General features: G+C 31.0%; 1 protein-coding gene across 2 annotated transcripts in view; it reads left to right on the forward strand.

The window, feature by feature from the left end:
* The window catches only part of LOC118194615 (membrane-associated guanylate kinase, WW and PDZ domain-containing protein 1-like), a 141,912-nt gene extending 123,986 nt beyond the window's left edge, over positions 1-17,926 (forward strand). For both annotated transcript variants that reach the window (XM_085813022.1, XM_085813023.1), the window contains exons 20-21: positions 2,438-2,576; positions 14,209-17,926. In XM_085813022.1, the coding sequence (XP_085669148.1) occupies positions 2,438-2,576; positions 14,209-14,213 (144 nt within the window). In that variant the 3' untranslated portion in view covers positions 14,214-17,926. The remainder of the gene's footprint in view (positions 1-2,437; positions 2,577-14,208) is intronic.
* The last annotated feature ends 306 nt before the right edge of the window (positions 17,927-18,232 follow it).

Genomic DNA, 18,232 nt, shown 5'->3' on the forward strand with positions numbered 1-18,232 from the left:
CTTCAGTTCCTGGATGGTGTGTGGTGGGTCATACTGGAAGATCTCAGATTTCAAATGACCCCAAAGGAAGAAATCACATGCTGAAAGGTCATGGGATCTTGGAGGCCAGGAAATGTCCCCATTCTTGACCAGGAATTCAGATGACCAGGAAAGATGTTCTGTAGCACGTTAATGGAAATCTGCGAGGTATGGCCATTGGTCCCGTCTCGTTTGAAGAATGTGTTTGCAGTTGTAGGAAGATCAGCTAGCTGTGGTCCTAGGAAATGGTTCAACATATAAGCATAATGTTCTGTATTCATAGTAACATTGCTGTAATTGTTTTAAAAAATAAAGCTCGATGATTACAAATAATGATATGCCTCACCACACTACCACTCTTTTACTGTGAAGTTGCTTTTTGTGAAACATTTCAGGATTTTCACATAACCAGTATCTAAAGTTTTGCTTGTTAACAAAGTCTGACAGATAAACATTGGCCTCATCACTCATGATAAGATTGTCGCACAGGCCTGGGTTGTCTTTCATGAGTTCCAACAATTCCTGGCAAAAGCGTAGTCTCTTTGGCAGGTTGTCCACATTCAGTTTTTGCACTATCTGCATTTTGTATGGGTGGTATTCCAGCTGCTTGGGCCAATATTCACCATACACTGAGATCCGATATGCCATGCTGCAGGCATGCTTGTGTACAGAACGCCTGGGACTTCTTCCACTGAACTGAAGGCTTCTTCCACTCTTGTAATATTCTATGGTGTGGACATGTATTTTGCATTTCCACCCCTCTTTTTCACCATATCAACCGTTTTCTCAAAGTTTTGTACCCACAATTTGATAACATGCGCTGATGGGACTGGGGCGTGACGTGTGAGATTGTAATGAGCAAGAAGTAGGCATTGGCCGGGCCTTGTAAAACACCTTCACGACAAAAGCGCGTTGTTCACCAGTCCATGATGCCATCTCGACTGAACACCAGTATCAGGGTCAGTGGCGAAGGTTTGTAGTCCAGATGGCACCAGTCCGATTTTCTGATTCCTAACATAACTTGCTATTTCCAGGGTTCAAAATTGCCTGTTTCAGTGCCGCACCATGTATTATTATGATGCTAAATATTTTTATTGCCAAATTAAATATAATAATATTAATAAATAGAAGCTCTTCAAAATACTAAAAAATAGAAGCTCTACCTAGAGCTATTTTTTAGTATTGTGAAGGGGTAACCTCTATATTTTGTATTTTTCTAGATGTTAAAAATTTTTATACCTCCATATTAGCCAGGAGTACGTGATAAATTGCCAACTATATTTATGTGCATGTCAACAATGGAAAGAAATAAAATCATCTCTTTAATAATCCTGTGAAAATTAGATACTAATATTAGATAGATTGTCTATAGTAATGGGTAACAAGTACAGTTTAATAATCATATGAAAATTTAAATACTATTAAGTAAATGGATTGTCTATAGTAATGGGGAAAAAAGTACTTAGATACGAAAATCCAGAGGTCTGAAGTTCGGTTCGTAGTTCTTCCAAATGGCTCTGCATCTCTAAATAATTTTTTTTTTTTTTTCTATTGTCTTTGATTTACAGTCAAACCAGTCATTACAGAATTTCAATCATAGTGTTTTCATATGGATTGGAAAATAACTTTCTAACCACCAGATGTAAATTGTTACATTTCTGTTAATTTTTAAATTCTGATATTGGGCATTGCTGCAAACTATAACTTAAAAATTTCAAAGATTGTTAAAGAAGGGGGAGGAAACACCATTCACTTTGTTTTGAAACAAGAATAATAAAAACTATTAGAGGCAGTTTACAAGAATATTTTTAAGTACATCGCTACAGCATTAACATTGCTGCAGGAAGTGTGTTTATTCACTGGTCATAGTTTCTTTTGCAAATGATATGCTATTATATGATGTGCTATGCTGTGTAAATTTCTTTTTGTAATGATTTTTTCTTTCTTTCTTTCTTTCTCTCTCTCTCTCTCTCTCTCTTTCTCTTTTTTTTTTTTTTTTTTTTTTTCTTAAATTTGATTATTACCATTTCTCCTTTGAATGGATTTGCAACTTTTTTGAAGTAAAATTTTTTTAGGCTTTGTCAGCAAAGGATTTAATGGTAATTTATTATAATTTATGAACAAGCATACTGTATAAAAAACTTGCATTAAACATTTTTCTCCTTCTTTAAAATGATTACTGAATAATATAATATATAAAACTTACTTATTTACATTAATACCATGGATAAAATCAGAATTGGCACTTTATGATGTTCCTTTTTCCTAAACATCATTAAATCATTTTGCACCTAGCTATTAGTGATAAATAGATCAGCTAATACTGCATAATAATTTTTTTGAAGAACAAGAAGTATGTAGCAATTTAAAGGGTATATGTTTCCATTTTTAATAACTGTTAATGTAATAATTTCCTCAGGTTGGTGATCAAATTATTGAAATTAATGGCATTTCCACCAAGAATATGACTCATGCTGACGCCATAGAATTGATCAGGAAAGGAGGCAACAGTGTGAGACTTCTTATCAAGCGTTTTAGTCAGTCTCGAGGAACTTTAGGTAAATACATTTTTTTCCAGATAAAGAACTGCATTAATTAGAGCTATTATAAATATTTCTTTTATTTAAAATTTTTGGTCGTAATATATTAGCTCAAATGCCAAAAATTTGAGTGAATAATAAATGTTATTTACAGAATGGATGCTTTGTTGCATTATTTGCATATAATTTGAAAAGATGGAAAAACTGTAATATAATATCTGTTTTTAATCAACTTGAAAGCTGATAGCTTCAAAAATATTACAAGTTATTTGTTATATTTAAAACCAAAGAAGATTGTTTAGAGAGGACAATCAAAATGATTTATTTATGTTAATTTCACTTTTTCTTTTTATCTGAATGCAAATAATTGCTGCTTCGGTATTAATGGGAATGAATGCAAAATGTTTTGATTTGTACTGTAACAATCTTCTGTATTTTGTTTTGATACCTGTACAGAATCACATAAAAGGTTTGCTAAGATGAAATGACATTTTATATTTAAAATTAGTGTTATTTGTAATTTTTATTTCAAAATTATATTGTTAATTATTTAATAGACTAGTAAAACAGACTTGAATTTTTAGTTTCATTGGGTAACCTAACATCTCATTCCACTAGACATTGACTAGAAACAAACATTTATATATTTATTAGAAACATAGCAAAGTAATTAAGCAGAGACTTAATTTATTGCTATATAATTCGCAACAGCACAGTACCACTTTTACCGTTACATTGGCAGGAAATATTTTGTATTAAATTTTGGAAAAAGTGAATGTAAATTTATTGGATGTTCCTGAGAATTATAAAAATGTTTTAATTGCGCTGGAGATCAAAATATCATTATAAATATGGAAAATTCTCTGAAAATAACATTCTATATACTCATAAAAGAAGTTTTTGCAAAGACATTTTAAAGCAAAACTTTAATGTATTGACCATAGTTGTTGCATAGTTGACACATTGGAAATCCTTCTTCGTCTTGGAAGATCTTGTTATATAATTGAATATTTGTTTGTCCTCCCCACAAGTTAATCAGCAGAAGGAATTTGTTCTCTTGTATGCACAGCTTCATCACATGCGTTAAATATTTTGTGTACAACGTCGTTGTACGTTTTCCAGATTTTGAAGAAGTGATGATAACATTCTTGTATTTTGCTGCATATTCATCTACTGTTTTTACTTCCTTGTACGAAGTAAAAAGGGAGTATTGTAACCGCAAAAAGTTTCAGGGGCATCATATTTCAACGCAAATATCCATTTTCACCACTATTAAATGCAACTTAACAATGTTTCTGCTTGACATCTGTTCGTAAGGACAGAATAAAGGACTCTTTTCCCCCAAAAAAATTGTAAAACTAATTTAAAATGAATTTTAAAGAGAATTTTTCCTGGCGTCTGTGCATACGTACATATCTATCTCGCATAACTCAAAAACGAGTAGCCTCAGAATGTTTAAATTTTGTATATAGGACTGCTATAACATGTAGATGTGTACCTCGTGTTCTGGTTGCAATCGGCCACACCAAAAGTATATAAATATATGTATATATATGCATCTACTCTGTTACTTCACTCAGTGATTTCAGTTTCTTTATTTTTATATGTTTGTAAATTGTGCATTTTTTGCTTTAAAAATGATTGAATTATGCTGTTCTTATCTTCTGTTTAAGGATTTTTTGCCTTTAGTAAATATTTATGTAATATTTTTAGAATTATCTACAATTTAAAAGTTGTTTAAGTGCTGCTAAGCCTAATAATTTTTGCCATGTCTGCCATTGCTTGTTTACATTTGAAACAACAGAATAGTAGATTTGTTGCCAATCTAGAGAAAGTAAGCTTCACAATAACAAAGATAACACCTTCTTTTATCATGGTGAATTAAATCATGCTTAATCCATTCTGGAATTTATTGGAGGAAATAAGTATTTAAGATTTACTTCATAATTTTCAATACAGACATTTTGAGTTTTTATGTATTGTTGCTTTGTCGCAAAGTGAGAATTGAATTAATTTATTGTGAAAAACTGTATCCTTTTTTGTTTTCTTTTGTTTGTTTTTGTTGTTGTTCTTTGCTTAATTTCTTTTATGCATCATTTTAGATTTATTATAGTATTTGAATAGAACATGTGGCAATGATTAGATAATTCTTAAGATGATATAAATTTTGTACATTCTGAGTTAAAAAATGTTTGAAATGTAGCGCTGTTAAGTGAGCTTAGGACCAGGGTGTCGCTATGCTAAACAAATATAGTGAATTTTAAAGAGTGCATTTATTCTATTGTGGTTTATGCGCTATCAACAAAGTAAATTTAATTCAATCCAATTAGTTTAAATGAAATGCAAGAAAAAATGCATATAATTTAATATTTTCTACAAGGAAGTCATGTGGTGCACACATCAGATTTTTTGAATCCGTGGTTCAAAAGAGGCAGTATTCTCTTGTAAGCATGTGTAACCTTTTGGCAATAGCTTTCCACAAACGTTCATAGCATATTGTGCTGCATATACGTGGGTTACTTTGTTCATATCCTTTCTTTTTACAAAACTGTTTTTACCCCTAAATATTCCAGGGTTTTTATATGTTGACTGGTACTGGCAACTTAGAAAGAGAATATATGTATGTAAATTTATTATATGTGCTGTTAAACAGAGTATTTCATTTGAGGTAGGCAAATAAGAATTCTTGACTTACCTGTTTGATCAGTGTTGATAGCAAAATCATTGTCGTATTGAGGAATGGGAGCTTGTGTTTGGAGTCAGAACTTATCTGCCTTAGCAAGGATTTCCTCTTGTGTAGCTGTCTCTTTTTCCAACACAATTCTTGTAATTTTCCTCTGATGAATCTTATGCCTTTGTTTAAAGTCCATGACCCACGCACGATTTGGGAGCTTTGAATTCCATCTCTGGAAATTGACTGGCAGCAGCGAGTGCTCATTGTTGCAAGTTTAATGTGGTGATTTGCTGGTTACAACATCGCGCTTCTACGAAGTGGTCATATCTCCACGAATAAATTTTATTGTATTTATCCTTTCAAGTTTCACCATTTTTAATATGGTATTCCTAAATTTTCAAATCTCGCATATGCTTCAAGCAAGATGTTCCTTTCGTCTGCAAAGTTTTTAAACTGTACATTGGATGCACTTTGGCAAGATTAACCGCCATTACTTTGTAATTGAGTGGAACGTAATCTGGATACTCTTTCATTTTTTTTTTTTTTTTTTTCATCATGTTCATACTTATCACTTGATGATTATCTGATCCCCTCCAACATTTGATATTCTTTTTCTTTTCGATTTCTTTGCACCAGATCAACTCTTCATCGCATATAAACTGATGCCCCAATAAAACTTCCGAGACTTTCTCATGTATTTTATTTCTCATTTGAATGTGTTCTTTGGTTATCACTTCAGAACTTTCTGATGAGATTAGATTTTCTTCGGCCAAAACATGTAAATCAACGTCTTCAATCGTTGCTTCGATGCTTCGCTCTAGATGCTATCGTCTGGCTCTTGTTCTTTTTCTGTCAATATTTTCTTCATATCAATAGTTTCACTTTTGTCCAACATTTTCGGTTTTTCCACACTATTTTCCTCGCAATTGTATTTCACGAAAATTTTGGTATCTTCCAGAATATTCTCACAGTTACTTGGCCAAGAGCTAGCAAATGAATGAGCTCTCTAGCTAGCATTGTTCCTAATGATCGGGGACACCTTTTTCTCCCTGCACCAAGAATTTATTGTTCGTGTACAGCTGCCAGTAGCAGTGATCGTCAGGTGAAAACGAATGTTATTGTGAAACGCGTATTCACATATATGGTACATTCGCCAAGAAAGGGGAGGGGGAATAGCCAATAAAGAAGAAAGAAGTCCTGTTTGAACATGCCAGGAAAGTTCACAACTTGGCCATCTGGAGTTCCACTTTAGGTACTTTAATTTTCTGCATGTCCTATAAATTTGAGCGAAATCGGTGATGACAAGTAGGGAATGCCCACTTGTCAGTTCAGTTCATAGCCAGTTTTAGTGAATTCTGAGCTTACTTTACTTTATAAGTGGCTTCGAGGCACTTCCAACTTGCGTTATTATCGGGGCTGTGGAGATGGTAGGGAAAATGATTGACTCCGACTCACTCACATGTATGTAAACATATGCACATGTGTTACAGCTTATTTTTTTTTAAATATAAAAGTAGTAATAGATGCTACAGGAAAAAAGAATGATGACGTAGCAAATTATTTATATCACTTAGCATTTATTATGAAATGGAAAAATTGACATTAATAATTTCTAAGAAACAATATAGCTTCAGCAAGATCTTCTTTGATAAAGGACCATAAATCCGATTTGATAAACTTCAGAGCTAAGAATAGTGTTTCCACACTAACTTCAGTAGGAGAAAGAGCTGTTTCTAGGGCTACTTCTTTTAACTTTTCAAGATAAATTTGTACAAGTTCTAAAAGAGGTGTCTTGCAAGAGCGATATATTTCTCTATTTCTTCAAGGGCTGTGTAGAAATCTTGTTTGTATTTTTTCATTTTTATATCTTAAAGTCTGTTGGTTCTTTATTTTCATTTGCTTTGCCTTAGCTTTTTCAATATTGTCCACATATTTCTCAAAATCTAATTCATCGCTGGAAAAGAATGATAGAGACTCAATTGCAATCTCTGCAGTTTGACTGTCCTGATTTGAATACTCCAATTGTTCTGAGAATAATTTCATTCTTGATGAAAGTTCATACCTTTGCTTTCTTAATCAGTTCGTCATCCAACAAAATTCAGTATTTTTGAATTTACATATATTGAACCCAGCAAGATCTCATTGTGTAGCAAACTAATTTCTCTTTTCTTCATTAAAGAAATGATTCTCTCTGCAATAAGTCTTCCATTTTCGCCTCCTATTAATTCTTCAGAAGAGTGTCCAATTCTGCAAGATCATTCCACCGTTTTTGTGTTAGTGAAACATAAGGGTTATCTACATCTTCTAAAAAAGTTCTTAATTATAACAACTTCTACATCATCAAATATGTACTCCGCCCATTGCATTGCTTGATCAATAATTGCTTCTTTTCCTGTTCGCTTCCTAAGAATGGCATATATTTTTTGAGTTCTTGCTGCTATTGTTGCTTGGTAACATTACCAATGAGATTTAACTAAATGAATCAGTTTAATCAATAATGGCAAATATCACATCCATCCTCGTCTGTTATATTTATTTATTAACATGTCAATAAAATAGAAAATAACTATTTATTAATTTATAAAGTACATAAATAAAAAATAATAAGTCAGTTTGTCATTAGTTTTTTTTTTTTTTTTTTTTTTTTAGTTCACTTTAATTTCATTTCAAATTCAAACTGTTAAACAAAAACTGGAGTCTGAGTAGACATGTTTTTAGCAACTCCAGCTCCAACTCCTTTTACCCCCAAATCTGCCTAACTCCGACTCCATGACTAGACTTTGATGCAAAAGAAAATCGAGTGTAGTAATTTTCAGATTCTAGCTATTCAAGTACATCTACAAACTTTCATTTCTTTTCTAAGTTAATATCATGACAAGGAATTATTACACATGTTGTCAATTTTTCTTTAGATTTTAGCAACCTTTTCGGAATCCCCCACCATTGCTTTTTGATCAGTGTATTAAGAGAGAGCATCCTTTTGAGGGAAGATTATCTGGGTTAAACTGTCCTGGAGCATAATTCTATTCATTCGTGTCATTCATTTGTCTTTGAAGTTTTTTTCATTGGCATCCATTTGCCTGTAACATATTCCCCATTGACTCTAAATTCCATAGAGCCATCACCTGGATGTTCTTAAAAAATGGCATTATCTTTAACCAAGGCAGAGAAACTTCACATCGACCTTTGTTATCTTTTAGTTTTGTGACTATTTTCTTTTGTGGTTGTATGAAAAAAATCCATCTAGTTCCAGTTTGGTTTGTTTTTCAGATGCATTGTTAATAAATACCAAGTAGTTCCACAAATCACTCATTTTGTCTTCTTTAAAAACTAATGAAAATATTGAAAGCTTTCAGAATGTTTTTCTTTAAAAGACATTTGTCACACCAAAATGCATTAACATAACCTTTGGCGTGCGCGAGTACAGACAGGTGCACGTCGTTCTGTTGGTCAAAGAATTGTGAAAGCGGTATTAAATTTTGTGGTACATTCCGTATTCTTTTGCTCCCACCCAATACTACGCACATTTGAATTTCTATCAAGATTTTAATAATTTACATTCTTGTTCCGCATGGTCAGTTCATATTCGTGTTTATTACGATCAGTATGCTTATATTATGAGTATATGTATGAATATAGACAACAATTTTTTGGATCGCGCCGTCCTGAAGGTTATATTATGGGAATTTAAGCCCGGTTTTAGAAGGTTACGTGACTGGAGGAGTTACATTCTTCCTTCCAAAAACAGTATAGTATACAGTCAAAAGTCTTTAATCCAGACTTGTCGGGACTTCGGTGATTCCGGATTATAGATCATCAGTTTAAATCTGTTAAGATGGCATGCAGAAATTATAAAATTAAAAAGTATGAAACCGTAATTTAGGAAATAAAGAGCAATTATGATCTAAAGAATATCAAAATTTAAATTAAAAATAATCTTGTATGTTTACTTTATTAAACATTTCTTCAACGTGTGCATGTGTAAAGCATACATTACACATAGTCGAAATTAGAAAATTGCAACCAGAAAACTATTTGATGTGTATTCGGGATATTTATAATGACGAGGAATTTGATTTAAATCATATCAAAGACGCAGTACATCGATATGAAATACTACATTTAGTAAGGAATTATAAGACGCATAAAATAAAAACATCTGCCCTGAAGATAAGGATAGTGCTGACAGATCAACTTCCAGTTCATTGCGCGCCATGTCCCCCCCTCACGGAGTAGCATGAAATTGATAAACATATTGCGGAATGGTTAGAGAAACAAAGGATATGCCTTTATCCATTTTTTGCAGCAATTCCACTTTTTGTTTGATGGACATCGAAACATGCTTTCACTTTGTAGATCCTTTGGTAGCTCCAGAATCGGAAATTCTTTTTGACATAATTGAAAGTTCAAGCTTACTTTTAGAAAATTGCTCTAACAGTCTGCAAAAAAATAATAAGCCGGATCCAATTAGAAGATTAAGGAACAACGCAATCTGCAACATTAACTGAAATAGCTAATTAGATAATTTTAGCTTAGCTTATACCGTCTGTTATACATTAAACGAGCATGCGTAAACGTATTATGTGCTTGCATTAACACATTATGAATTGATGCATGCACAGAAAGTTTGTAGCTTTGAGGTCCGGATTATGGACATCCGGATTAAAGACTTTTGACTGTAATATATTTGCAGTAACTGCTGAAGTATAGATAAACTTAAAAAATGGGCAAGTGTGTTTTAACACAGATTAGTTTTCTAAGGAATAATATTCCAGATGGCATAAATAAAGTGAAAGTAATCGAATAGTCAAAATAATTTTCTTTTTTTGGGGGATGGGCAATGCATTATACAGTAGAAAAGTTGGGGGTTCTCCCCTTTCTCCGCAAAATCCCGAATATTGAAACGGTTACAGTTCGCAGCAGAGCAAGCAACGGACTTTTTTTTTCCGTGGTCACTTTCCAACCTGAATTGAATAGGACTAAAAGTTCTGCGGGCTACGAACCCCGAAGCGAAAAATGATTCTATTCCGGAAATTTAATGCACTCTGTTCAAAATTAGACTGAAAAATACCCCAGATTGGTAAATCTCTATTAATCAATATGAGTATCAGTAGGTGTCCTGCTCATTGATAAATATGCCACATGGGCACATGACGGTTAAAACCGGACGAAGCAAAGGGGTGTTTTTCATTATTTAGTTATTTGTTCTCTGAATAACGGCAGCTGTTGATTCCAATTGCATAATATCACGTGCATGTATTGTGAATTAAGGCGCATGTATTGTGCAATAATGTTTGCAATATTTTGCAGAGATAAAAGAGTTTTACTGTGCTTGATAAGCAGATTACTTTTCAGTTCCATTGGGCTATTTTTTATATGATGCACATATCAAAATGTCAAAAGCATTATTTAGCTAAAAGATCTAAAGAACGGCTACAATCTACCCCCTTCTTTTTCAGGTATTCTGCAATTTCCGAGTATGCCGGTTAGTTAAGCTTTTACTGTTAAAGGATGATTGCATGAAGCAATTTCTCGTCTTCTGATTTCAGAAAAGTTCCTTTTTTTTTTTTTACTTATTTTTACTTAAGTTACTTTGTGTGCAATGTCTGTTAAGGGCAAACTGTTATACAATGAAAATTTAGAAAATGTTCAGAATTTTGATATAAATTATTTAAACATTAATAAGAGTGGAAAAATGAATTGTATTTAATTTTAGGTGCCAAGTGAATATAATAAATATGGCTTATTATTATTTATTTTCTTTATTTTGAGCTGACATTTCATCATTAAATCTTGTAATATAATTTATTTCTGCATAGTTTTCCCCCCTTTCATTGTAAACTAGTTCTGTAAATTGAACTGTTATTTAAAATTAAAAGAAAAAGAATGTAATTGTTTTCCATAGGGCTGTGGAGTCGGTAGGGAAAATGACCGACTTTTGGACTTGGTGCTTTTGGAATTTTAAAAGACTCCGACTTCCTCATGTGTATATGTGTGTGAATGTATACACATGGATTACAACTTATTTTTTTAATATATAAGAAGTAATAGATGGTACAGAAAAAATAAAACTGATGGCATAGCAAATTATTTATATTAATTAGCATTTATCATGAAATGGAAAAATTGGCATTAGTTATTTCTAAGAAACATTATAGCTTCAGCAAGACCTTCTTTGTTGGAGGACCATAGATCCGATTTGATAAACTTTAGGGCTGAGAACAGTCTTTCCACACTAACTTGAGTAGGAGAAAGAGCTGTTTCTAGGGCTACTTCTTTTAACTTTTCAAGATAAATTTGTACAAGTTCTAAAAGAGGTGTCTTGCAAGAACAATTATATTTCTCTATTGCTTCAAAGGATATGTAGAAATCTTGTTTGTATTTTTTCATTTTTATATCTAAAGACTCTTGGTTCTTTACATTCGCTTTACCTTAGCCTTTTCAATATTATCCAAAAATATTTCCCCAAATCTAATTCATCTTTGGAAGAGGATGATAGGGACTCAGTTGCAATGTCTGCAGTTTAACAGTCCTGATTCAAATTCTTCAATTGTTCTGAGAATAATTTCATTCAATGAAAGTTCATAGATGGCTTTTTTTGCCTTTTTAATTTTTTCCTTATCTAAGAAAATTGTGTTTCGGAACTACATATATTGAACCCAGCAAGATCTCATTGTCTAACAAACTAGTTTCTCTTTTGTTCATTGAAGAAATGATTCCTTCGGCAATAAACCCTCCATTTCAGAAAGAACTAACATCACATTCTTCCATTCAAGCCTCCTGTCAATTCTTCAGATTGCAGCTTTTTTGTGGCAATATACGGTGTAGAAAGATGATTTTCCAATTCTGCAAGATCATTCTACAGTCTTTCTGTTAGTGAAACAATAGGGTTATCTACATCTTCTAAAAAAGTTCTTAATTCTAACAACCTCTTTATCATCAAATATATACTTCCTTATTGCGTTGCTTGATCAATAAATGCTCCTTTTCCTGCTCGCTTCCTAAGAATTTCATCAATTTTGGGAGTTCTTGCTGCTATTGCTGCTTGCCCTAAATTTAACTGTGAGATTTGTAACTAAATGAATCAATTTAATCACTAATGCCGAATATCACATCTGTCCTCTTCCCTTATATTTATTTATTAATAAGTCAATAAAATGGAAAATAACTATTTATTAATGTAAATAGTTCATAAACAAAAATAATAACTCAGCTTGTCATTAAATATATTTTTTTTCCTTTTTCCCAGTTCATTTTAATTTCATTTCAAATCCAAACTGTCAAAAAAAAATTGGAGTCGGAGTCGACCTATTTTTAGCGACTCCAGCTCCGATTCCTTTTACTCCAAAATATGCCCGATTCCAATTCCATGACTCTGACTCCATAGCCCTGGTTTTCCATGGTTGAGTAATGCTTAATAAATACTGAATTTCTCATGTTTTAAATTACAAGTCTAATTTTTCTTTTAAGGTTATGCAGTTGTGTATAGTGTAATTAGACAGGTGCTTATTTTTTTCATAAAATGTGCTTGAAATGTGCTTATAGGTGCTTATTGTTTTAACTAAAATGTGGCTACGAACACTGTCTATACTTTTTAGCCGAAAACACAAATACCATTCCTCAAAACATCTCAGGAAACATCATCTTCAAAACCTCATCATCATCCTAACCTTTCTTCTCTTCATCTTTTCAATTCATGAAGAATTGTTACTTGTAATTCCTAAAGAGTCCTGATGCTGCTGGAACATCTTAGTGAATAAGATTTTTTAGCTTTGACCTTTTTTTTTTTTTTTTTTTGTTTTTGTTTTCCAAAGCCCAAATCTTGTTTCACTAAAGAAATTCTTTCTTCATCTCTTAGGCCCACCAGCGGTCAAATGCTAAAATCGCTTAATACTGGTACTTTCCAACTTGAGTTTGATTTCAGGTGAATGGGCTGGCTGCATGCTGTTTATGTGATTTTCACCCCATATATAATGTGTATATGAGCTAGTTTCACTTAGAAAGTCCTCCTCAAAGCCATCCTTCCCCATGGGCAGATAGTCCTAGTGTGCTTTGCAGTAATCAACTAAACTAAATCAATGCAACTTCATTTCTTGGAAATTTCACAATGATTTCAAATTTAAGTCTATGAATTTGGATTTTTGTAGACTAAAATTTCACTCCCATGTTCAAAGTGCATCTTCAGGCTAACATGCCTCGGCCAGTGGTTATAGTGTAGCATGTTTATCGTATGTATCACCAAGTTTTTCTAGTGCTATCAAATAAGTTTCAATAAGTGTAGTAATTTTTCTAGATTCATATTATAACATTAATATCAGCAATTTAAACTTCAGCTAAAATGGGATGTTTACCAAACCAAGATTTTAGGCATTCGATAGCAAACATGTAGTTAATTGTAGAAATTATAAAACTCTGCATTAAATCTGAAGTTTAACACTTGAGAGTATGTTTTTCATTAATGTTCTTTTCCAAATTCTGAAGCAAATGAATATAAATATATCAGATTAAATATAAATATATTTTCTCTTGGCGCAATCTCTGTGGGTCCTAAATTTTACTGCCCAATACTTCCCTCCCTAAATTTTTTAAAAAATTAAAATTAAAAATTCTCTTTTAAGAGTGGCTAAATTTTTAAAATTTCCAAGCTCTAAAGTTCTTGAAATTCAACCATCCACAATATTTGCTGCTTAAGTGCTCCTCTAAATTTTTATTGCCTTCTGAAACCCAGTTGCTGTTGCACAAAATGACATTTTTCTATCTGAGTTAAACAATAAGTGAAATTTCAAAGTTGCCATCTGTGCATGTCATCTTAGTAAATTTAAACTGATGATCTGAAACGTGGAAATATCCAAAATATGGAGTCAGCAAAGTGTTAATGATTCCGATCTTGGCCTTACGTTTGCAAAATTCTTTTATATTTTTTGTATGCAAATGTATCAAATAATGTTTTTAATTTTTTTTTTTTTTTTTTTTCAGAATAACTGAAACATGAGGAGCCGACTAGCTGTAAGGATCTATTTGTGATAAGATTTTCCCGCTTAGAAGATGTGCTGTGCTTTTATTTTTATATAATCTCAGGTCAGAAGCTTGTATTTTCAAGAAGAAATAGATGCGGTCAGAGAAGAGAATGTTTCAACATTACCATTTCCTCATTATGTTCATTTATTTATAAAGTATTTTGTATATTTATATTTTTAGTGCATAATAATGTTTAATCTTTATTGAAAAGTATTGTTCTTAGAAAATTAGATTAAATATAAATATATTTGTGTGTGTATATATTTTAAAAGCATTTCTTTGGAAAACAAAATAATTAAAAAAATTAATAATAGTTTATGAGAAATGCAGATGTGTAAATTTCAAGCAGTGTACTTAAGAAAGTACTGTTTGTACAGAGTTTGCAATAGTTAAATTAATAATTTGATGCAATTCAAAAATGTCTGCTTTGACAGCAGTTTTTAGAAACTAAAATTATATACTATCTACTTTTTTAAAAATATATTAAAATTTATGTATATAAATGTATATTCACAAATGTACAGATTGAAATAATGAAGTGTTGCCATTTTGTGGCAGATTTTAGTACCTTCGAGTTGTTTAATGTTAAGAGTCTAGCTTCTTATTTTTTTAGCTGTTGGGGAATATTATCTGTTAAAGCCTTCCATTGGCAATTTTATTTATTTATTTATTTTTTATATTTAACATCTTCCCAGCCTGGTAATTTGTTTAGATGTTATTTAAATCAAGCAATTTTATTAATTGGCTTTGATAATTTTTCAATTTATGTGTATAAATAAAGATAGCATATTCATTATGTTGTGATGTATAGTTTAGACATATCAGGAATGCATGCTGTTATGTTTTTGTTGTGTATTTGTTTTATATAAGACTTAAAATTTTTATTCCAAACTGTTAACATATTTGTAACAAATGTGATTAACAGCAGTTGTGTATTATACAAGTACATGCATATATATTTTAAAATTTTGATTATACACTCTTGTATTATAGTCTATTCATGTGTGGTTTATGTTCTGTTTGAAGATTAACTTGCAGTGTGTACTTAATAATGATTATGAGAATACAGTTTAGTTACCAGTGATTGTAATATAAGCCTGCTAATTTTTATGGGGGAGCTGTAATTTATGTTACATATTATGGGTATGAAGCCCTTTGATGCTTAATTTTCCAAGCTTTAATTCATGTTTTCATATAATATAATTATCATATGGAAAAATAAATTGATGAATTTTTCCAAATTTTATATTCAGATGTTTGTGAATCTCTGAATGGAATTCATTTCATTTAAATTTGTATTTTATTTTTCTCCTTGTAATGTAAAATTTAGAACCAAATATTTGTAATTTCCCAGATGGAACTTATTTATTTCAATTATGTTTATAATGATAATTCTTATATCTATGGTTATGTAAGATATGTTTGTTTTATACAAAATTGGAGTTTGCTCATTAAAAACAGTGAATATTTATTAAAATAACTTGAATTTTATATATGGTGCTGCATTTTTCTGATTTTAGATTTTATGTGCACAAAGGAATGCTTTTGTTAATCATAAAAATAATATTCTGTTCATAATTCACTGACTATTTCAGTGAAGATTATTTTTCATTTATGAATTCTCAATAAGGTAAATGTGTTTTGTTAAAACTTAATGACACATCAAGCAGTTCAGGGTAAAACAATATGGGTAAATAAATGACTTTATTTCATTTACTCAAGTTGTTTAGAATTTTTATTTTGTGTTTTGTATGCTATTAATGCTATACTATGAAGAATTATTGCACCATTTTCTGTTAACATGCTCTGAGTGTAGTTGCAAGAACAGTTTTTAAAGGAAAATTGTTTTCCAGATGAAAAAGAAAACTTGTAAAGGAATGCTTGTAAAGAAAAATTATTTCCAAGTTACTCTGTGAAAGCATGAAGTGTAATTTTGCAGAGCATTTTGAAATTCTTATTAGGAATATATTTATGGTTGTATCTACTAGGATAAAATGGTTGTACCTACTAGGATCAAAATGTTGTATTTGCCACTGACTGCCAAGCATTGTTTTATGTAGAGATGCAAGTAATATGTTGTGAATCACACCAAAATCCATTTTTAAGCTAAAAGGAATTCTGTTCTTTTGATGCTGTCCATTTTGTGCTTCAGTAATACATGTGTATTTCAATATAACCAGTGTCTGTGATAGCATTACACTATGTTTTATAGTGCACATTAATAGCATTATTGCATTCTAATAAGTTTGGAAATGTGAAATAAATGAAAAAAAAAATGTGAGTTTGTTATGATCACTGCCAGGTATTTATTAAAATGGGAGGTGTATTTCTCAAAGCAAAAATGTGATGTATTTGTACTTTTTTATGTGCAAAAAGATAGAATTTATTAATTGATATGAATGCCTTATGCCTCCAATGATATAAAAACTGAATTCATCTGTATCATTGATCTTTCAGGTTTGCAATTATCTGTCCAACATTCCATGAGCATTATCCATTTCAGATTTTTGAATGTTGAAGATTCATGCAAATTGCTTGAAATCATGATCTTATTTTTTGATTTTTATACCTGTAAATAAGTATGATAATACCTCCTGAAACTTTCTTTAAATGAGTTGTGTATTTAAAAACTTTCCGGTCCAAACCTCTTGCCTTTTTTAAAATGCAAATTCAAGATAATGGTGATTTGCATGTAGAAAGTAGCACATACTTTTACGTACTAGATATAGTCAATGCAAATGTGAAATATTATTTTGGCATTTTATTAAATTAGAAGTATATTAATTAGTAATTATAATTAGATTAGAAATTATTATAAATAAAACTTTTTCACTTTTTTTTTTGTAACAAGAGATAGACTTTAGATAAGCATTTAGCAATAATAAAAATCCTGTTCTTGTTTTGTAATATATAAATCAAAATAGAATTTTCATAAATACTGTCTAAATATAGATTGCACAAGTTAAGACATCTGTTTCAGCATTCCAACCAATTTTCATTAGTTAACTTTAAATATATTTTGCACAAGCTATAGGCTAATTGAGCTTTTCATCTTTAATGTGCATTAGCTTTTGTAGGGATTAATATTTTGTATCTATAATCGAGTGCCATTCCAGAGGGAAAAAATATTCTTCAACATTGTCTGTGTGTGTTTTCTGCGGTAACTGTTAGCAGGCAGAAGTAATTGCCAAAGTAATAAAAGTATTTTTATGGAATCATCTTTCCATGTTTGTAATGTGAATTACATTGTTTCCGGTTTCTTCCATTCCATGTGTTTATATTAAATGCATATTTTTTATCTTTTTATATGTATAATTAAATTGTGCATATTTTACATATTTACATTTTTTTAACAGTGGTTTCTGTCATGATATTTATTATTGGTATTTTTAAATCCATTTATATACATTATTTAACAAACTGATTTGTTACTTTCTTCTCGAGATTTTTCTGTAATTGTAGGAAATGGTGCCTAATCTCAGTTATAAATTGCTGTCAAAGGAAGCATATATTTGTTGTGTTTATAATGTATTTGCCTTGTAAATTGTCATTTGGAATGCCATCTGAAGTAACTAAATTTTTTATATGAGAGAAAAAAGAATGTATCAATAAAATATGGATGAATTATGTTGCATTTGTTCTATTTATGAATAAAATATGTGATTTATCAAATTAAGCGTGAATGATTATTATAAATAGTAAGGAATGAAAATTTTACAAATCTAATGATTTTTTAAATTTTGTTTTGATCGATTATTCATTTTTTGAATTCAAGTAATTTGTAAGTTTGTGTAAGTTTGTTTGAGTAATTTGTAAGTTCTACTGATACTTTATCAACAATCTATTAGTTTCTTTGGGTGATGAATTATATTTTCATCCTCAGGAGATCAATTAGACACTTTTTTCTTTTTATTTCTGTGAATACTGTTTAGCTATTACATTCAGCATGAAGCATATTATAATTCTTTGCTGTTTGTATCTG

Source organism: Stegodyphus dumicola, chromosome 3 (genome assembly GCF_044657685.1).
Source record: "Stegodyphus dumicola isolate Sdum_Otavi_A_Nest chromosome 3, ASM4465768v1".
Classification (NCBI taxonomy): domain Eukaryota; kingdom Metazoa; phylum Arthropoda; class Arachnida; order Araneae; family Eresidae; genus Stegodyphus; species Stegodyphus dumicola.